General features: G+C 38.2%; 1 protein-coding gene across 8 annotated transcripts in view; it reads left to right on the plus strand.

Moving 5' to 3' along the window:
• Positions 1-22,291, plus strand: part of TANC1 (tetratricopeptide repeat, ankyrin repeat and coiled-coil containing 1) — a 213,214-nt gene that overhangs the window by 153,743 nt on the left and 37,180 nt on the right. For all 8 annotated transcript variants that reach the window (XM_014575373.4, XM_075933446.2, XM_075933448.2 and 5 more), the window contains 7 exons: positions 2,328-2,559; positions 4,633-4,799; positions 6,517-7,124; positions 9,500-9,608; positions 9,826-9,948; positions 13,985-14,221; positions 17,722-17,907. In XM_014575373.4, coding sequence (XP_014430859.3) covers positions 2,328-2,559; positions 4,633-4,799; positions 6,517-7,124; positions 9,500-9,608; positions 9,826-9,948; positions 13,985-14,221; positions 17,722-17,907 — 1,662 coding nt within the window. The remainder of the gene's footprint in view (positions 1-2,327; positions 2,560-4,632; positions 4,800-6,516; positions 7,125-9,499; positions 9,609-9,825; positions 9,949-13,984; positions 14,222-17,721; positions 17,908-22,291) is intronic.

A 22,291-nucleotide genomic window follows, 5' to 3' on the forward strand; every position in this document is an offset into this window, starting at 1 on the left:
AAGATATGTGACTGCGTGATTGATTGATGATCCACAGTATCTTAAGGGAAGTGCATTTGGCAATAATTCAGTCCAATTTTCCCAAAAGTTGTGGCCCAAATGATCTACAACTTTCAAAGATAAAAAGGCAAAGTTTTTGATTTGTGAAGATGAAAAACTGTTTCCACTAATGGTCATGCTCTCTGGTATGTCTAGACTACACCTCTCTGTTGACAGAGAGATGTAGATTAGACATGTCGAAATTGCTAATGAAGCAGGGATTTAAATATCCCATGCTTCATTAGCATAAACATGGCCGCCTTTTTTTCAAAATGGAGCTTTTTTTAAAAAAAACCTGGCAGTCTAGACATGGATCTGTTGAAAATAAACCCTTTTTCGACAGATCCTGTATTCCTCAAAAAATGAGGTTTACAGGATCTGTGGAAAAAGGGTTTATTTTTGACAGATCTGTGGCTAGACTGCCGTTTTTTTTCCGAAAAAGCTCCATTTTGAGAGAAAGCGGTGGCCATGTTTATGCTAATGAAGCACAGCATATTTAAATCTCTGCTTCATTAGCAATTTCAACATGCCTAATCTACATCTGTCTGTCGACAGAGAGGAGTAGTCTTGGCACAGCCTCTGAGAGACCTTTCTCATCCTAAATCCTCTTTCTGAAAAAGAAGATTTAGCACTCTGAGTCTCAGTGAGGAGATATCACCTAGCTCAGGTGTTTTATAAAAATATAAAAAATTTTAGTGTGTTTGTGAAATTTATTTTCAGTAGTGCTTCGAGATCCAGCCAAGATGAAAGCTTCCTTGTGTTAGGCACTATGCAACACATATTAAGAGATGTTTACTGCCTTGAAGAGTCTACAGTATAAACAAACGCAACTGGCATAGGATGAATTAATAATTATTTTCTCCATATTTCCCAATTATTTGTGCACTCAATCTTAGAACTTTACATACAAGCGGTCCAGGGAGTGTGAGGGAAGTGTAACAATTAATTATAGTGAGGTTCAAACCAAATCCTCTGCTTGTGACATCCTAGAATTTTGAGAATGTTCCAGTGTTTAGGTTCATCTAGTCCAGATATTCCTAAGCTTTGGTATTTTATAGATGTGTTGTCGATCTCTAGCTGCAAGTGTTTCTCTGACACTGACTATTGCACCATGATTGGTTTTGCTAAAGTATAGAAAATAATTATCAGCAATAAGAGCTTCATCTCTTCTAAACATTGGAAATAAGATATTTACCAAAGGAGCTGAGATGCTGTACTATTCCTTATGATTTTTCTAAGTTCAAATCAGTTTAAAACTCTGCAACAAGAGCAGATGAGAATACTTGAACATGATGAAAATATTTTAGGGAATCTTGTGCTCCATATTATATTATACTCTTTTTAGTAAATTGTCTCATACTTGAGAACCAAAACAAGATACTGTCACCTGAGAGCGAAACTACTTAACATCTTAAATTAACTCTTCTCTCAATCTGAAAAGGGGTTAAAAGCTATATTGCTGTAGTTTACATTACTTGTGCCACATGCTGATGATAATTTGACTATCTAGAGTTATTTGACTACAATTGACTTCTGAATTGCATTATATTATGTCAAGAAACTGATTTTTCATAAAGGAAAAAATATTCTATATAAGACTTGCACTTATTTAATAAAGTACAGTTTCCTCAATCATTTGCCAAATTTTGTTTTAAAGTATTTACTTGAATCCAGTGAGAGAGATGCATCTGAAGGACACATTTGTATGAAATGTAAACATTGCTTTTCATTTTGATGGGTTGATTTTTCACAGAAATAGTCCAAAACCTGAGCCATGACTTTTCCTCATTTTAAGGAGCATTGTACTCTTTTTCTGCAGCAGTCAGATACCTACAGCGATATTGTAAAAGTCAGCTTATGGCCTTGCTCACGTAGAACTTTCACAGATTTCAGGGTTTTGTTCTGAAAGTTTTTCTTGTGTTATGGCATGGGCCTCAAGCTCTGACTTAACCTGCTGAACTCCAGTTATGTAAATGTGTCCAGGAAAGACTTGCCAAGAGGCAGGGACTCAAATTAGTGGTTTATTTGGTTATGTCCAAAATGTTTGGATTTCTCTGTATTCCCTTTTTACCTTCTGCTGTAGTAATGCTGTTTCATGGTGTTTTTTTTTTTTTTTTATTTACCATGACTCCATTAGGCTCATCTTTCACAAAATATGAATCAGGATAACTTTTTCAAAATTGAACATAGCCTGGGGATGCTATTCAGGGAAATAAAATAGCTCGATTTTTTTGTCTTAACTAAAAGAAACTATTTCCATAAAAATGTGATAATCTTTCTTTTTTTAGGTTGTTGCCTACCACTATTGCCAAGCTGACAACACATATACATGTCTTGTCCCAGAGTTTGTGCACAGTATTGCAGCTTTACTTTGCCGGTCACATCAGTTAACCGCATACAGAGATCTTCTGATAAAAGAGCCTCACCTACAAAGTATGCTTAGCCTTAGGTCCTGTGTCCAAGATCCCATAGCAGCTTTTAAAAGAGGAGTATTGGAGCCACTTGAAAACCTCAGGAAAGGTATGCCAAATAGCAAGCTACTCGGAAACTTTATAAATGATCAAAAATCCTAGCATAATTTGATATATGTATTTAATGATCTGAAGGAGATGATTAAACATGTAGAAATGACTTCACTAGAGGGAATGTTTCTTTTAAATCTCTCTTTCAGTTATAATCATTTAAACGTTCCTTGTAACAAAGTAGATACTTTTTGGTTTTAGTTTTAAAATACCCTTCAATATCTAATATTAAAAGATGTTTCATAACTTTTTCATAACTTTTTTAAATATCAGCAAAAACATGCTCACACTTATTGTATATTTATAAATTGTAGGTAGGACTCCTGAGGCCTGCTGATGGGAGGAGATGCAAAAGGGGCAGTTGTCCTGGGGTCTGGCGATTCAAAGGAACCCGGGGCTCCTGGCCGCCGCTGCTGATACTACAGTAGAAGTGGTGGCCAGAACCCCTGGCCCTTTAAATCATCACCAAAATGCCACACACTGTGTGCAGCTCTGTGGCCTGGGGCCAAGAGTGGCAGTTGGCTTCCTTGGCTCCACCCCTTCATACGTGCTAATAGAGACTTTTTAGATTTTAGCAGATAAATTCCATCTGCACTGGGGAAGTGATGGTAACTGGGATTGGATCAGGAGTCAGATTAGAGATTGTGACTGAGAACCAGTGAGGCAGGGTAAGGGAAAAGGAAAGGTGGTACCAAAAACAAATATGAGGAAGAGGAGCCAGGCTGGGGGAAGGAACTAGGAGTTGGAAAGGATGGGGAAGGTGGGAGAGACTGCTGTGGCTTGTTGAAAGGGGTCAGAATAGGATTAGTTGGGCCTTGGATAAGAAGCCTGAATGTATTGAAGCCTGGGCCACAGTAGGGCTGCATCTAAACTGCAAGCCTCTTCCACAAGAGGAAATGCAGATGCAGCGCTTATTTGCATATGCCACATTCTCATTTGCATTTCCTCCTTGGATCCCTTTTGCGCAAGAGGTTTTTGCGCATAAAAGAGCCGTGTAGACGGCTCCTTTTTGCGCAAAAACCCCCTTTTGTGCAAGAGCCGTTCTTCCTCATTTTTTCAGGAAGAACGGCTCTTGCACAAAAGGGGGTTTTTGCACAAAAAGGAGCCATCTACACAGCTCTTTTTTGTGCAAAAATTTCTTGCTCAAAAGGGACCCGAAGAGGAAATGCAAATGTGAGCATGGAATATGCAAATGAGTGCTCCATTTGCATTTCCTCTTGCAAAAGAGACTTGCTGTATAGACACAGCCAAAGTATGAAGAATAGAGCTGAGATGAGGATTTGTGGTGGGAGGGAAACAAGGGGATCCTCTCTGAAGGAATAGGTAGGAAAGAGTTGGCCCACTACAGCGTGCTATCTACCATAGCTTAGAATGGAACCCATGCTGTTTTTTCCATGTGACCCTTACCTAATATGGTGCACAGATTGGACAGTGCTCGTATATTGAGCCGCTATATTTTGTTTTCTCTTTTACATTATGTTGCCCCAAAGCCTATTTATGTAGGTTTTTGTGTTGTAGTGGTTTATAAAGGTTTAACAAATGATTAATAAAGAATCTTATAAATTATCTAATAAGGGTTATTGTAAAAAGTTAGAGGGTCAGTAAGTGCCTGTAATTACATATGGAACCTTCTATTGATGTACTTGTAACCAATCTATAATACCTGCTACTCATGTTAGTAGCCTGCTTATAATATCTATTCATCATTTAACCTTTTCAATGTACCATTTACCTTAATATAAAGTGTGACTGAAAACACTGTTGGAAGTGTTTAGCTGTTCTCTGGTAACCCAGACATTGCAGCACAATGCTAGTCATAAAATGTAGAAAATGAAACCAAGTCTCATTTTCATTGGCTAAAGAAAGTAAAATGCTCAAAAGCAAACAGCAAAAATGTAAATTAGATTTTAAAAATCTAGGGTGATTTTTGGTTGGCTATTCTAATTTGCAGAGTTTTTTTCTCGTTTATAAAATAATAATCTGTAATGCCAGTATTTTCAAAATTCTGCATACAACTGAGTCTGAGAAAAAATGTGTGATCTCCTGTTATTTTTTGACTTTTGTTATTCAGAGCAAAGAATTCCAGAGGAAGAGTACATCATTTTGATAGATGGTTTAAATGAGGCTGAATTCCACAAACCTGATTATGGTGACACACTTTCTTCATTTATCACAAATGTTATCTCTAAATTTCCTTCCTGGTTGAAGCTGATTGTGACTGTAAGAACTAATTTTCAGGTAATATCATATATTTAGTTTGGCTTCTTTTGCTCTTAAAATTCACCTTTTACACTGCTACAACAGCATTTTCTTGAGAGAACACTACATTTTAAGTGAATTCAAGATCTAAATAAAAATTGTGCCTAGTGTTCATTTTTATTGGTGTATAAATAAGTTATTTTTTCCTGCCTTGTTTTCTGGAGTATACCAGAAGATTGACAAAACATAAGCTACAGTTTTCTTAGACCTCAAGTGAGATGACAATGAAATATTGACCCAACAGGAGTTAGGCATTCTCAGTACCTTGTAGAATGTGAGGTGGTTAGTTTCCATCTAACAGTTGATTTATATGGAATTTCTCTAGAAAGGATCATCCATTTAGAAGTTATTTTCTAACATAATCCAACTATTTGAATTCTGGGAAACAACTATTTGAATTCTGGGATATAGTGATTTCATAATGTCAGTGCCTTTTTAACCCATTTACCTGTTTTAAATTGCATTGGCAATGCAGTATATTATAAAGGTGCTTAATTATACTAAAGGTATTTGTAAAGTTTGTTGGACTATGCAAATATAAATTGCCCTGCCTGAAAAGCAACTGTCTATCATTTATATTACTGTTTGTTATGTACCTTAAATATGTGTTCAGGTAAAACCACAATAGCTAGACTACATTCTGTAGCTGTCAGTTCTCCCTAACTACGTAGTCATGCACGCTCAGTCAGTACTTGCATGAGAGACCTCTAGGAGACACCACCTGCAGGAAGTGGTGGTGATGGTCAGTGTTCCTCTAAGGTGCCCGGCAGCACAGCTTCACAGGTGATTTATCAGCCCTGCCCAGTCAGTCAGCTCCCTGCATGGAGCCCTGAGCCTCTGACTGGGCAGGGCTGATTAATCACCTGTGAAGCTGTGCTGCCGGGCAGTTTAGAGAGAACACTGGCAATGGTATGCTTCTCTCTGGGTCATTACTGAATTATACCTATGCAAAGAGATTGACAAACCTTATTAAGTGAATGTTTGTGAACAAGTTTAAATCACATATTCAGCAACAATGGAGGGGATAGGGTATCCGGGGTCAGATTTTTGGGCGGGGAGAGGGTGGGTACATAATTTGCATTACAGTAATGTGACGCCCAGGCCAGGCGCACTAATTCCATGCCCTTGTGCTGCGTTACATGATGTACCCGGTGGGAGAGACCCAAGCAAACAATGGACCCGCATCGCCCAGAATACACCAGTTGGCTTAAGAAGCATATATGTAAATTCTGGTGGGTGATGGGAGGGAAGGGGTTATAGCAGATGTGTGGGGTTTTTTAAATACCCATAGAACATAAGGAGTATATATTGCCCCGGATTTAGGTAAGTGGTTGTTTGTAGTAACCCAGACTATACTTGTTATTGATATAAAAATGTTTTCTGGCCAAATTCCAGTTCTGGTAACTTTGATTCTGTTGCCCTAAAATTGAAAATGTTCTCTATATATCTTTCATGTACTCATCAAAGGTCAGTTAATAAAGTGTTTTGAAAGCCTCATATGAAGGATGATGTATTGTAAAAATATAAAATATTGTGTTACCTGTTAGCAGGTTACTATATTTACAAGGACATAATAGAGTGAATGGATCCTTTCCATCTTTATCTAATACCTTTTACAAAAGAAAAGTATAAGACTGAATTTTCAGTTATGAAATGCTATAATGTGTGCGCTTTTTGTTTTGTATTTTAATTACAGGAAAATACGAATTCATTACCCTTTTTCAAAATATCCCTAGATGACTTCCCAGACAAGAAAGAAATCCATGGTGACTTGAATTCATATATTCAGTATAGGATCAATAGCAGTCAGGAAATTATAAACAATATATCTTTAAATGGGAAAGCTGATGCAGCCATAATAGGGAAAGTGAGTAACCACCTGATTATGAAGAGCTTGGGATCTTATCTCTACTTGAAACTGATCCTGGATCTTTTTCAGAAAGGTCACTTGGTGATCAAAAGTGCAAGCTACAAAGTAGTCCCTGTGTCTCTATCCGAACTTTATTTGCTTCAGTGCAACATGAAGTTCATGACCAACTCTGCCTTTGAGAGAGCACTGCCAGTCTTAAATGTGGCTCTAGCATCTCTTCATCCCCTGACAGATGACCAGATTTTCCAGGCTATTAATGCTGGTCAAATAAAGGGTGAACAGGAATGGGAAGACTTCCAACAGCGGATGGAGGCCCTTTCGTGCTTTCTGATAAAAAGGCGTGACAAAACACGTATGTTCTGCCATCCTTCCTTCAGGGAATGGCTTGTTTGGAGAGCAGATGGTGAAAATACAAACTTCTTATGTGAGCCAAGGTAAATTAAAGTTGCAATAAGCTGTAGTATGTACAGATTGCTGCTTTTACCAATTTTAATTATCGCTTTTGAACACTGATGAGAGGAGAGAGTACTGTTGAACAGATGCATTTTTTAAATAGGAAAAGCTGTGCATGTTTAGGGTCAAGTTTTTCCTTCTAATGCCTATATGTGACTCCATCAGGAGTTACATACAGGCATTAATGTGAACTGGACCTATATATCTGAGAGCAGAATTTACCCTTAGTAATAATTAAATTGTATGGTTTTACTACCTTGGCAAATAAATTTAATGTGTGAGGGGTCTCCTTTTTTTTTATGTCTTCGGCAAAATCTGTAGTAGGAAAATGCTGTAAGGTTTCCTCCCAACTCAGACTTTAAAATCTACTTTTCTATTGGGAAATTAGAGCAATAGATCATTTTGCCTCATCTTCTGTTGCTGGTTTTTTTTTAATTACTCAGACATTCACAGTTGGGATGTGAAAGGTTAACTGGTCAACCATTAAGCATCACACTTACAGGTAATGCTTAGCAGTTACTGATTAATTGATGGAGGCTAAAGCAGCTCCCTGCCTGCTGTGAGTAGGGGGCTGCTCCAACCCCGAGGGGGCTACTGCAGACAGAGGCTTCCTTGGTCGGACTGTGCCTCCTCTTTAATTGGTTAACCAGTTAAACATCACATTTAACTGGTTAACCAATTTAATGGGATTTTACATCCCTAAGTTCAAGTCTCATTATTTCAATTTGACTTTACTTACTCCTCTTCCTGGGTTGTATAGTATGGGTCATGTGAGTCAGAACCACTGAAAAACATTGTGAACTGCATGCGCGTACATTTTGGTAGCCTGCATTTTCCATTTTGCCACACTATTCTGAGGTTTGGAATTTAATCCTTTTAAAAACATTTTTAAATGAGGCAGGATCATCGTACATACATAAGGTAGATTTTGGTGATAGTTTTAAACATGGATTTACCCAACTACCTTAGAATTTTAAGAGTTGAGTTCTCCTGAGTTTTACAAAACCATGGTTTTTACATTATAAAACTTATCTACTAACTATTGAACTGAATTATGTAAAATTCTCCACTCTGTGTTTGCTTCCTATAACAATGTCCAGAATTACACCAGAAGTTGTAGATTTCCTGTAAATGTGGCTGCTACTGTATGTTAGGCCTATGTTTCAAGCTGATGGTGGTTTTTGCATGCTTATGTTTGCATTTTATTATGAAAATAAAATTTATCAGTGTTCTTTTTTTAAGGGGCTTGATGGTTTTAACTGAATTTCACTTCAGAGTAGAGGAGACAGGGAAAGAAGCAACAGTCATATTTAGCAGACCATTGCAATACAGGCAGTCCCCGGGTTACGTACAAGATAGGGACTATAGGTTTGTTCTTAAGTTGAATTTGTATGTAAGTTGGAACTGGCTCCAGATTCAGCTGCTGCTGAAACTGATCAGCGGCTGACTACAGGAAGCCTTAGGCAGAGTTGCTCTGCCCCCGGCTTCCTGGAATCAGCCGCTGATCAGTTTCAACAGCGGCTGAATCTGGACTCCTGGGACAGAACAGCTGGGGTGCTGCCGGGTAGGTCCCCGCAGGACCAACCCGGCAGCACCCCAGCTACTCTACCCCAGGCGTCCCGCAACAAAAGCCTGGTCTGCTGGAGAGGGGGGGGGGCGCACTAGCTGCGCCCCCTCCCCCCTCAGCAGACCAGGGAGACCCGAGCAAAGCCGCGGAGGCGCAGAGGTCCCGCCGCCTCTGCGGCTTTGCTCCTGTCTCCCTGCTGTGCTGGGGAGTCCCCCCCCAGCACACCAGGGAGACCCGGAGCAGCTTTTCTCGCCCCGGAGGACGCGGTGGCGGGACCGGTGCGCTCTGGGAGGTCCTGCCGCCCACGAGCTCCGGGGCGAGAAAAGCCCCGTTCGTAAGTGCGGATCCGACATAAGTCGGATCCGCGTAAGTCGGGGACTGCCTGTATCTATTTAGGTCGTCTTGTTGACTTCTCCCCTTTCATCTGCAGAAAATCTCTTACCACTGTATTAATGGAACCCAAACATTTTCCATGAGGCAGTTCTTTAAATTGAAATGTAGGGTCATGAGAAATCTATTCTTCTGGAAATGGTTATTTAGAGACAGAGCTGTATTGTCCCCTGTCCTAATGCCAAAAGTTATTAACTCAGGATGAGTATTATAAAATTCTTTCTCCTGAGACATTTGAACGTGTCAACACATGGAGAGATTTTAAAAGATTGAGTAAAACAAAAATGTTTGATGTTTGCATGACATAAACATAAACATATTAGGCGTTTTAAGTAATTCTTTACTAAATAAATGTGTGCAGCTCTCTCTTGCTCTCCCTCTTTTTGTGTGTGTGGCTAGGAATGGGCATGCTCTATTGGCATTCATGTTTGCTCGGCAGGAGGGAAAATTAAACCGACAGCAAACAATGGAACTTGGTCATCATATTCTTAAAGCGCACATTTTCAAGGTAAAAATCCACAGATTTTAAAAATACAGTTGTATGATATCAATATAAATGCATAGATGTCTGAGAAGATTCCAGGCTAATTGCTTTAATAGTTAAAACCATTTATATAAACACCTACAATTTAAAATGCCTTTTATGCCTCATCCATATAAAGAAATGTAAATTATCTCTGAAATCCTATCTCTAAAAGTATCTCTTTATTTTTCATTTCTCCTAGGGTCTCAGTAAAAAAATTGGAATTTCTTCAAGTTACCTTCAAGCTCTCTGGATTGGGTATAGCACAGATGGATTGTCTGCTGCACTTGCTTCTCTGAGAAACCTCTATACACCTAATGTGAAGGTTAGAAAATAAGAATTTTGTACTTAGGATGGCACCTGAATCTCGTTCCTCTGGCACTGACTTTAGTGAGAACAGAATTAGACTTACTGTGAAAATACCATACGTAATTAAAATACTACTGATAACCAGATGTCATTCAGAGATGGTCTGTGTATAATGTTTAACTGCTATAAAGTCAGCAAAAGGTGAAGTCTGTTTGTTTTTCTAGGGCCAATTTAAAAATGAGTGGATTTTTAAAATAAATAATGAGAAGCTGGATGACATTACTCCACAAATCTTAAGCATTTTAATGGCATTAAATTTCAAACCAAATTCATGTAAATTTGATGCCTTACAGCTGAATTAATGCTGTCTGTTTTGTGCTGTTCTTTAGCTTTTGTGTTTTACTGGGAAATGTGACTTCGTGACTATCAGAAATAGTCTGTTGTTCATGCTGTTGCATTTTATTGCATTTTGGGTTTTTCCTTAAATTTCATCAGAATGAGTATTTAATATATATCAATCAATTTAAACAAACAAAATCAAAATTAAACCCTACCCCAAGCAGCGTTTTATTCCAGCATAGAAATGTCAGAGTCTACATGAAGTATACTAGGAGTTTTGCAGTTGCGATCAATTTTACAAAGAAGACATTTGGATTACATGTGAAGTAGTTGAGAGAAAGGTTGTAGAAAATGTGGTTAGCTTAAACATTAAAATGAGACGATCTCAATTTCAACAGATTGCATGGGTACATAATCACGTATGAGGATTCCTGAGTTCCATGCCTGTTTCTATTTTTTACTTTGAGACATGTCACTGGATGCCTCAGTTTACCCATTTGTATAATAATTGTAATGTTTAGTTGTTTATAAAATCATCTGAGGTGTTATGTTAAGGGTGAAGTATTACTTTATAACAAATGATTCACTGTGGGAGGAGCTGAAAATAAATTCCACCCATCAAACAAGTGTTGTGGGGTACATATATTGGGTTCTTTCTTATATATATATATGTGTGTGTGTGTGTGTGTGTGTGTGTGTGTGTGTGTGTATATATATATATATATATATATATATATATGTATGTATAAATAACTTAAACGAATCCTTGATCCTTCTGAAACCTTTGACGAAACATGTAATATGGAATCATTTTAAGGACCACGTGTTTAATCAGTTTTATAAAATATTTGTATTTGCAGAAATATTTTACTTATTTGTGGAGTCATGCTGTTTTAATGTAATTGGTTAGCTTGCATAAGTTATGCATGTAATTAAAGGAGTTTTCAGGATCACAATGGCATACGAATATCCACAATTCTTATATAAAAGACAGAACTATATAGTACTTTAAAGACTAACAAGATGGTTTATTAGGTGATGAGCTTTCGTGGGCCAGACCCACTTCCTCAGATCAATATGTGGAAGAAAATCGTCACAACCATATATACCAAAGTGATACAATCAAAAAAAAGTTAACGCATGTGTAATTGACAAATCAAATTTCACATGCGTTCACTTTTTTTGATTTTATCATTTTGGTGTATATGGTTGTGCCGATTTTCTTCCACATATTGATCTGAGGAAGTGGGTCTGGCCCACGAAAGCTCATCACCTAATAAACCATCTTGTTAGTCTTTAAAGTGCTACATAGTTCTGTCTTTTGTTTCAGCTACCCCAGACTAACACGGCTGCATCTCTATCACTATTCTACAGTTCTTATAGATGATAGAATTTGTAGGAGGTTCTTCATGTGAAAAGCCATTTTAATCATACAGAAGTCCTTCACTGATGGATTTTCATTTCAGCAGAGAACTGCTAATGTCACAGATACAAGATGCCAATATTTAATTGCAGCCTAAATAAACAGTGTCCTTTTAAAGGAAAATGATTTTAATATACAATTTAAAACAAGTCCTAAATTGGCTGAAGAAAATCCGTATATTGGACAATTAGTTTCAAGTAATCTCTTGCCAGTAAGGTTAAGTATAGTTAATTCTTTAATGTGTAGATTTTATGTCGGAAATTCACAAACTTTGTTTTGTTTTTTAAAATATCTGACATTAATATGCAGGAAGTTCAGTTATAAATTCTTCAGTTTTAAAATCTTACTATTGATTGTGTCTTGAAGGTGATCCAATTCTCATTAAAATCAGTGGAGTCTTTCTTTTGATTTTGAATGTCCACATTTTTGTGTAAGCACTACATTGAAAAATTACCAGGAGCCCAAGAGGCCACACTCAGTTCACTAATGTAGAGCAGAATTCAGCCTCTCTCATGTTAAATTATGCTTATGTGTAGTCCCAAAGGTTAATTTTTAGCATGTGATGACCTATTTTAAACTATACAGATCCATCATGCAGAAGGAGTTGTGTACCTTCCTGAGATTCAGTAAACTCCTCTCTCTTCCTCCTGTCTATGATGATGCAGAGAAGTGTGATGTGGTCTTCTCCCTCTTTACCCTACTTGCAATAGATTGTGCCTCAAGGGGGTCAGAGGGAAACCATGCCAATCGTAAGGGATAAGGAAACTCCTTATATTCACTGCTCTCACCGTCCATGTTGTGACAAAATGGCCAATGGTGGTATGGTGGGTCCTTACTTTTCTTGTTGGGGCTAGAATTTCATCTCTTGCCCCTGTTCTTGGGGCACCAAGGGCCCTACTAGTGATTCAGGAAGGTGGTAGAGAAAGGAAGCAAGGAAGCGGTCTATGTTTAACCCCAACCCCTATCAGCTCTGCAGGTTTCTTTCGCTCTTCTCCCTCAGGTAGGGTAACTCTAAGTGCTTGACATTGGGAAAGGGGGGAGTATCCCTGCTCTGCTGAGACAGAATCTCCCTTCCTCCAACTGTCTGGTCTTTCAAATCTCAGCAACACCACCTCCAAACTCCAAATCTATCCTTCCTCACTGGACCCTGTCTTCCTAAGCAGGCTTTTTTTAGTAGGTTCCTGGCAGGGCTTTGACTGGCTTCAGATGTTTCAGTTGGCCAGTAGTAACCCTCACTAGTCTACAGGGAACCATGCTGTGATTAACCTAGGGCATATGTATCTCCCCTCTAGCATTCTCCCACTGCTCTCTGGCTCTGCTGTATCACAATGTGTTAAGAGCTATCCAGAATATGGATGCTGATTAAAACAAAAGTTGTTAGTTGTCAGCCACACAGCGAATCTACTATAATCTTCTGGAAGATATCATTAATAGCAATTAAAAATGGGAGGAAAATCCATCCATTTCCAAGACAGTAAATTATGCTACTTATTGATTTGAGAACCTGACAACATTTTTTTTCTTGTCTTGCACTTCCCAGCTGCTTCTGCAGCAACGAACTAATGCTATGCCCAGCTTTGTGCTCCGATCCGTGATGTGGTAAGGGAAGTAAGGGAACAAGGCTGTGCACACAGAAAGCATGGTAATTTCAAGCATCATTAGAGACTAAGGAACACGATGTATGTTTGCTAAATGGAAAAGCTATGATCTGCCGGGAAATAATTGTTGTTTACTGAGCAGGAACAACAAACATACATTGGGGAACTTTAAAGGTGAAAGAGGTAAAATTGGGGAAAGTGGGGAGTTAGGGTCCATTATTGGAATTGCAAACGTGGAGAAGTTTGCAGTTTTGGCCACCGGCTAAGTATTTCCAAAGTTTAAGGCAATATTAGTTTAGGGCAACCATTTTTTAATGAAAGCTTAGATTTTTATCCACAACTTTGTAGCAAATGGTTGCAAGCAAATTATACAGCTCCATATTAATAGTACATGGTGGGCCCTGGTAACAGATGAAACTATAGTGGTGAAGAAGACACAAAGGTTTTAAATATTGTGGATTTATAGCTAGAATGTATAAATGATAGCCCAAAGATATAACTGCTAGCCAATGGCTTTTAAACTTTTTTAATATCATGTCAGTATCAATATGTCATAAATTCCATTTCCATTTATAGTTTTAATTCCAAAATCAGAATGGAAAATAAGATACTGCTGCAGCCTCTCTAAATAAGGTGGTGATAACCTATGATAAATGTTGAGAAAAGATAGCTTATTTTATTTTCTCCTTCAGGTGAGTCGTCTACTGATCTTGGGGGGTGCCAATGTAAATTACAGGACTGAAGTTTTAAATAATGCTCCAATACTGTGTGTTGAGTCTCACCTTGGACATGAAGAAATGGTCACTCTTCTGGTGGAATTTGGAGCTACTCTTGATGGGACATCTGAAAATGGAATGACCCCACTTAGCTATGCAGCAGCTGCAGGTCACATGAACTTGGTTTCACTGCTCTGCAAAAAAGGTGCAAGGGTAAGCTATGACACCAACAGATGGTTTTAACTACAGTACTTGTGGCCAAGAAAAGATTGTTTAGCCATGTTTTAGAGAAATATTATTTATTAGCAGTTTATATGGAATGTTGTGTATACATAGCATATTTTAGGAAAAAATATACTCTGACCTGCCACCACTCAGGTCCAATTAACAGAGTAAATATTGTCATCCTTAGGAGTTGTTCTTTTCCACTGCCCTTGTGGCATATGTTCTGAATGTTCAGTGAGGGTCTGATAGGAGGAAAGCTGCGGTGATTTTGAATAGATTATGGCATTGTTGGATTTACTGCCCAAGTCACAGGCTGTGTATTGCTTTCTAACTGCCCTGTGTGGAACCTCGTGGTGCGCTTTAAGGCCTAGAACATGCCAGCAGAGTATATGCATAGCAGTTAGAGTGCAGTATGCGGGTTGAGTGGTGACTCCAGCACCTTAAACCCCACTGACAGTTGCTGTGGCTTGCCTCAAATCCTTATTGTGTAGTCTGTGGTGGAGAATAAACCAGAGGGTTGGGAGAGGGAACATGACAAGGGAAGAAGAGGAGGAAAAGGATCATACCTAGAAGGAAGTTCAGCCCTGGGCTGGCGAAGGTCATTAAGAGCCATTCTAAATGGTATAAGAAGTTAAACTGACTGGTCTGTAGCTTCCTGGGTTGTTCTTATTTCCCTTTTTATAGATGGGCACTATATTTGCCCTTTTCCAGTCTTCTGGAATCTCTCCTGTCTTCCATGATTTTTGAAAGATAATAGCTAAATGCTCAGATACCTCCTCTATCAGCTCCTTGAGTATTCTAGGATGCATTTCTTCAGGCCCTGGTGACTGTGCTCTAGCCCTCTAATAACTTTTTATTGCCCTCTGCTGGACTCTCTCCAGTTTGTCCACATCCTTTCTGTAGTTGAAAGTTCAAAACTGGAAACAGTAGTCCTCACTAGTACCTAATAGAGGGGAATAACCACTTCCCTCGATTTGCTGGCAGTAGTCCTAGTAATGCAGCCCAATATGTCATTAGCCTTCTTGGCAACAAGGGTACACTCGTTACTTGTCCTTGTTGAACCTTATCATATTTCTTTTGGACCAGTCCTCCAGCTTATCACCTCTCCCTCCAATTTTAGTGTCATCCATGAATTTGTTGAGGGTTTTATCCATCCCATCATCCTGATAATGAATGAAGATGTGGAATAAAACTGGTCCCAGGACAACAGTTCTCAGTAAGCTGAGCACTTGGGCAACTGCCTAGGAGAAATTCAAATGCTACCCAGCTGATTAGCAGAGCACCAATAGCTTGATACAGCTTACTGCAAGTGTTTCTATTGGTGATTCATATCTGCACATGGCTTGATGCACATAACATTTATTCCATGCATGGATGGAAATAAATAGAGGGAACCTTGCCTAGGACCAACTTTTGGGGCGCTCCACTTGATGATATTGGCTGCCACCTAGACATCGAACTATTAATCAGTACTCGTTAAGCTTGATGATTTAGTCAGCTTTCTATCCACCATTCAAGCCATCCTTCTTTAATTTGCTGGCAAGAATATTGTGGGAGACTTTGCTAAAGTCAAGGTATATCATGTCCACCACTTTTCCCATGTCTACAGAGCCAATTATCTCATCGTAGAAGGCAGTGAGGTTGTTAGGCATGTCTTGCCCTTGGTGGATCCATGTTGACTATTCCTGATACCTTCCTCTCCTCCAAATGTTTCAAAATGTTGTTTTCATAAATGTCCGTGAAAGTCTCTGAGCAAGGCTGGCATCTGTGGAAGTGGAAATACAAAGCACTCAACTGCAAATTAGTGGGAGAGAGAGAATCAAAATAAAGGAAGCTGGAGGAAGGATTTAAGGAGGCGAGTTATAATTACTTGGTGTGCAGGGGGAAAGAAATAGTTTCAGGAATACATAGGGACATATTTGTGCGAGAGAGATGACATGGAGTAGAAGAGGGCAGTATACAGAGAATGAAGATATAAATAGAATTAGTTGAATACAGAGTATGACTATGAGAGAACAAAGGCTGAGAGGCAGATATGGTGCAGTGCTCTGCAGGACACTGAAGATGAGGAATGTTGATTAATAATAAACACTTTTCTCATGCTTATATATGGTGATTTATTAGGGTTTCATTTGTTTTTCCTGTGTCAAATTATGAATAACAAAAGTGAAGTATGAACAAAATCCTGTTTTATTTTCCCTACAGTATAACACTAGATTTGGAGCAGCAAATATTTGACCAAGAAATTGCATAGCTAGTATTTGCCACCTGTATAAAATGCTCAATAACAGATATTTTTTCCTGTAAGACTGTAAGCTCTTTGGGACAGAGACCAGTTCTTTATTATGATTTTATATATTGCCTAACACAGTGGGGCTGTGATCCATTATTGGGACTACTAGTTATATAAAACAAAGAGTGATAATATGTACTCAGAATGCAAAGGCTTTAAGGCCTGGAGGAGGGGTTTTTATGATCTAGTCTGGCCCTTCTACCTTATACAAGCCACTGGACTTTCCTGAATTCATTTCTGCTTCAACTCCAATAGTTTTGGTTGCACGAGAAAAATGGAGAGACCTCTCCATACAGGGGCCATGTATTATTAGTTCCTAATTTGATTGCTGATGACAGAGATGTTGCTCTCCACACATCCTTTTCGTTTGTCTCTTGTTTTGTGGCTATATGTAATTATTTCCCATACCTAGTAAAGCTGTAGAACAGACTAAAGATAGAAAAAAATCAGTTACTTTCCATCCAAATTTTTATTGCTATTAAAAAATGTAACCTAATAGCATATTTTTTTAAAACCCACAATGCAATTTCAGTGCCAGCTCTAGTGGATTAATTTGACTACTTGCATTGAAAAGTAGAAAAACTCACAATCTAAGATGGTAACAGACAAAATAACTAGACAGTGAGTCAAAATGTAGTGTAAAGTTCCTGTTTTATTGTTTTTACTGACCATCACTTTCAGCATGAGTATGAGTAATTAGGCAAGTTTGGTCTTTGTGTTTTTTGAGGAGGTGTTAATTTAACAGTCCTATACTGATCCTCTCAGCTACTTTGTTTACAAACACACAATCTGTCTACCTATCCAGATGGACTCCTGCAGCATTAGTATAGATGATTGCCTTGCGCAATATAGGGCCTCCTTTCGAGCCCACCTCTTTCTCACTTGCAGAAAGTCCCTGCCAGCTGGGGGAGGAGTGGAGAGAAAACAGTCCCATTCCTGGGACTTCCCTTTTACCTGACACAACTATACACTGACTTTGCTTTAAGTTAGAATAAGAGGGAGCTGCATACGAAATTTGCTGTTCCTAGCTCTTGCAGTTTAGGAGTTCTTGAATGGATTCACAGACAAAGACACTCTCAGACAGACACACTTGAAAAGAAAGACAGAGTGCTTTGGGCTATCTTTGTTGTTATTAGGTCTGTTATGAAAGCTCTGAGATTACTTATAATGTTCATATTTTTGTTCTTTCATATAGGCTGATTACCTGGACAAAAAAGGCCAATGTGCTTTGGTCCATAGTGCATTAAGGGGACACTGTGATATTCTTGATTATTTGCTCAACACTGACTGGACAGCTCTTTCACATGAACAAATGTCACTGAAAAGAAGTCATGCGCTTCAACAAGCATTGACAGCAGCTTGCAGTATGGGACACTGTCAGGTAGGTTAGAGGTTGGAATGTTTCAAATCTAAATTTGATCAAAATAGTTTAAATCATGCTTTAGAATAATAAATACAAAAAGAAAAACGATTGCTGCTTTCAGTAATTGGATGTCATCTTAAGTCTTAACTATATACAATATTAACCAAAAAAGTCCTGTGTCTTGTTTGTTTATATGTAATTGTCAAATTAATTTTTCTTTTCTTTTTAAAGTTACTATACTGAATTCCTAATTATGACTATAATTAATCCATACAAATGATACACTTCCTTCTTTAATCAAAGGCTTATTCGGCCCATGATGGATTTTAAATTTTTTTCTTTTAAAAAACCTAAGCAAGTATCATACAGCAAACTACATTCAAAGAACATTAGATTGCTTCAACTTGCAAGGTTAAAGTTAGAAAGTATTTAAGGCTGTGTATGTACGATTAACTCGGCACCCTTCTTGCATATGCATTGTGATACAAGGCCAGACCAGGGATGGACAACAATCAACTACATCCAGCCCACTAGATCACTTTATTGGCCGCCACCGCCTAGCTTGGTGCAGGTGAGCTACTTGTGCCAAGGCCAGAAAGGGGGCAGGACATCACAGGAAGAGGGCCTTGCCTACATTTGGATGAAATCATCCTGTAAAGCTGTGGCAAGAGCCAATAGGATGGAGTGGGGAGACATGACGTAAGGATGCTAAGAGGTGGTTAATCGGCTAATCATGTAGTCAATACAGTTTATATCGACTACACGATTAGTTATAAAGGAAGGTGCTCGATCCCTGCTCGCGCCAGGTCCAGGAGCTACCCCGTTTGGCTCTGCAGTTTAAATGTAGTAAGAGGGCTGCCCCCTCCCCCCATATCCCATGAGACACATCCTAGCCCACCAGAGAGTTTAATGGATTGGGTGGCACTTTGTTATATTAAAGTGTCTATTCTTGGGCTAGATCTTCAAAACTCAGTGGGACCAGCTCGGTTTGGTACCCAGTATGGCTGAAAATCTTAAGTTACTCCACCTTCTTTTAGCTTCCTAATGCTGTGGCCGATTGGAGGCTGTTTCAGCTTTGACATGATTTACAGTCATCTCAAGAATGCTGTTTGCACCAATGCACCAAGAGCTGACAATAGAAAGAACTCAGTATTACTTTGTTCATCTCTCTCTTTCCTTAGTCACGCCCCCAAAATGCCTCTATCTGTAGAGGATGCAAAGAGAAATGCTGGACTAATTACAGTAGCTATACACTGATGGAAGATTCCACTTCCATTAGGAAAATCTTCAGCTGGTCAGTTAGGCTGATTTTAAGGGCTCATTGATACAACTGCATTGATTTAATTCAGATTGTTTTATAAACTATTTGTTTAAGCTGATACAAAACCCATGTGTGGACTCGATTAAACTGACTTAAACTTGGTTTATATTTATTGATTTAGTTTAAGTGATTTCTTTATCAAATCAAATCAAATCAATACAAATACATTGAAATTGATTTTAATATTGTGGACCCAGCAGTTTGCAGAGTCTTAAATGATTTAGCCTTGTAGTTAAAACAAGATCACTTTGTGCATAGATAAGTGCCCCATTGAAGGTAGCACTAGGTGGTCTTATTGGGTCTGGGAATCTGGATCTGAAAACTCTCTTGGCTAACTGTTCAGAATGTTACGTATTTGTAATTTTAGGAGTATTTTTAAGCATTTAGTTCCCATTCTAAGATTTACCTCATCATAAAATCAGAAGTAAAGCATTTACTAATTTTTCAAAAATTAAATATACTTTATATTTGCTAAGGCTGGAATTTTCCAGTGGTCCTTAGTAAGTTAGGCACTAAACCCATTGTTAGGTATTCTAAATCCCTTGAGTGACTTTGAAAATTCCAACCTAAATTGACTTGTTTATATATCAGGCAACAGTTTTGTATAGTGTCTTTCATACAAATTTTATCCAGTGGCAGAGTCAGCTAACACATGTGACTTTTCCATTATCTTAACAGTGTATTAATTCTTAACCATAATGGCAATTTAAAGGTGCTTACATATCTCACTGTTGATAATTTCCATAGAAAAATCCATAATTTCTGGAGTTCTTTGCTGGAGTTTGTCTTGCATATCCCTATTTTTCACTAATCTGTAGTATCTGTTCCCTAGTTTGACCATATTCCAGAATGCTTTAAACAATTAAAATAACAGAATTAATATATATGGCTAAGGGAGAAAAAGATGTCTGACATTTGTGTGAAATATGATGGAGAATCAGTGTGAATGGGAAATACAAGAATGATATTACAGATAGAATAAGCTGATTAGAAGACTCTCCCAGCAATGTTGCAAAATTTGAAGGGAAAGCATGGAGGACACTGCTAAAAAAAATAAGGGAGTGTATTTGCGATATTAAAGATCAATTTGAGCAAATTATAGGTGTTTATAAAAGCAATAGTGGCATTTGTGAACTGTCTCTTGGAATGTTGAGTCAGTATAATTATTCTAGCACAAAGCTGACGTGGTTGTTTTTATTTATGTGTATATTTTTACCAGAAGTGAGAAGCAGCTTGTGCATGCTAGTATCTTGCAAGCTGGAATTTGAGAGGCCATTGAGAAGGTGATAGCACACAGTTTGTTTTGCAATATATTTTCTTTTTTTCTTACATATTTGGGGCTGAGAATGACATCCCAGATGTGCATGACAATCATACTTTTAGTCATGGCTTCTTATCTCTGTTTGATTCTAGGCTTAACATTTATCTTTCAAACTTATTTTGCAACATTTTCAGTCTTGTTAAATTTCTTTAAGTAGTTATAGATCTAATATTTTATCCAGAGTATCTTCCAAATGCCCTACAGAAAATCAAGTTGAAATGTTAAAGGTGTAATTATTTGATGTAATGATAAATTTGCAAGAATAAATACTACTTAATAGAATGAAATGTGAACAATGTTGTTTTTAAATCCTAAAAATATCCAGGAATTGATTAACAGTCCTAAAAGAGAGCTAATGATAAACACTTGTCTTTTGCCACTGTTGGAATATATTGTCATCATCTGCTATTAAAAGTAGGGCAAATAAGTGTTCTGTAAGGAGAAAAGCCTTGACAGACCCGGAAATCTTTTGATTTAAAAGCTAGCAGTGCACTACAGAATGAGTAGAGAGTTATGGACTGTAGTAAATTTGAGATGAGACAAAAATTCCTTCACACTACTAAAAGTTTATTTCCAATTCCCTGACGAAGGTGAACCCTGCCAGTTGCCCTTCATAGTACAAAACAGGCCGCACTAAACATTCAATTCCAGAATACTTTCTTGCCATCTAAAGTCTCTGCCTTTTCTCCTTCTCACAGCCTTTACTGGGCAATAAAAGCTGAATAGTAACTGAATTTCTTGTTGCTGGTAAATTTCTTCCAAATGGGTGTGAAAAAGTGCAGTAGAATTTTCTGAGTATAATATTAATGTAAAGAATAGAATTAATCCACCATACATTCCACACAATACATTTCATACAACATTTCCACACAGTATTTCTTGAAGTAGTTTTAGTGCTCATGCAGCCTACACCATTTCCCTCACCATTCCCCTCCTGACATCCTGTATCTTAGTTGACATCTAAAACTTCTGCTAATGTGGATTTTTTTTCTTCCCTGCCCTCCTTTCTTTGCTGCAGTCTCAATGGCCCTATCCACACTTCTTATCACTCTTAGGAAACTGTTGTAAATAAGTTATTCAATGCTATTGTACTTCCTAGTGCTAAGAATGCTTATCTTTATTAAAATGCTTTAAAAAACTATTGTAAGATAGACTGGTCTTGAGTGTTCTTAAAAAAATAACACGTGTCACAAACCTATGCTCTGTCCACACTGAGCAGCACAACTCTCTAAGTGGAAAAAAAAAAGATTTTAAAGGCTGAAACCAAAAATGGAGATGTAAAGTGAGCATGGAAAGGGCATAGAAGTCCTTATTGTTCAAAAAGGGGCCTTAAAACATGCTTTTTTTTATTATGACTGGAGTGTAAAGTATTCTGTTCTTTGTGGAAGGACATTGCATTAAGCAAGTCTTACAGGATTTTAGCCAAATTGTGTCCCTTTTTTATATTGTCCATTGTTGATTATGCTGGCATATGTAGGAGCTCATTAAAATAATTAACATGTAAAACACCCTAAACCAGGGGTCTTGAGCCTTTTTAAGCACAAGATCACTTTTTGAATTTTAAGTGCAATCCAAGATCTACCTCAGACCCAAACGCCCTAACTGGGCCTCCTTTGTGCCCCTTTTCAGAGGCCCCGTCCCTGCTCACCCTACTCACTCCATCCTCCCCCATTCTCCCTCCCTTTCCTCAGGCAGGGGCAGAGGTTTCGGGCACAGGCTCTGCCCTTGGCCTAAGGGATTTGGAGTGATGGAGGGGCTCT

Source organism: Pelodiscus sinensis, chromosome 7 (genome assembly GCF_052426305.1).
Source record: "Pelodiscus sinensis isolate ZL-2025 chromosome 7, ASM5242630v1, whole genome shotgun sequence".
NCBI classification, from domain to species: Eukaryota; Metazoa; Chordata; order Testudines; family Trionychidae; genus Pelodiscus; species Pelodiscus sinensis.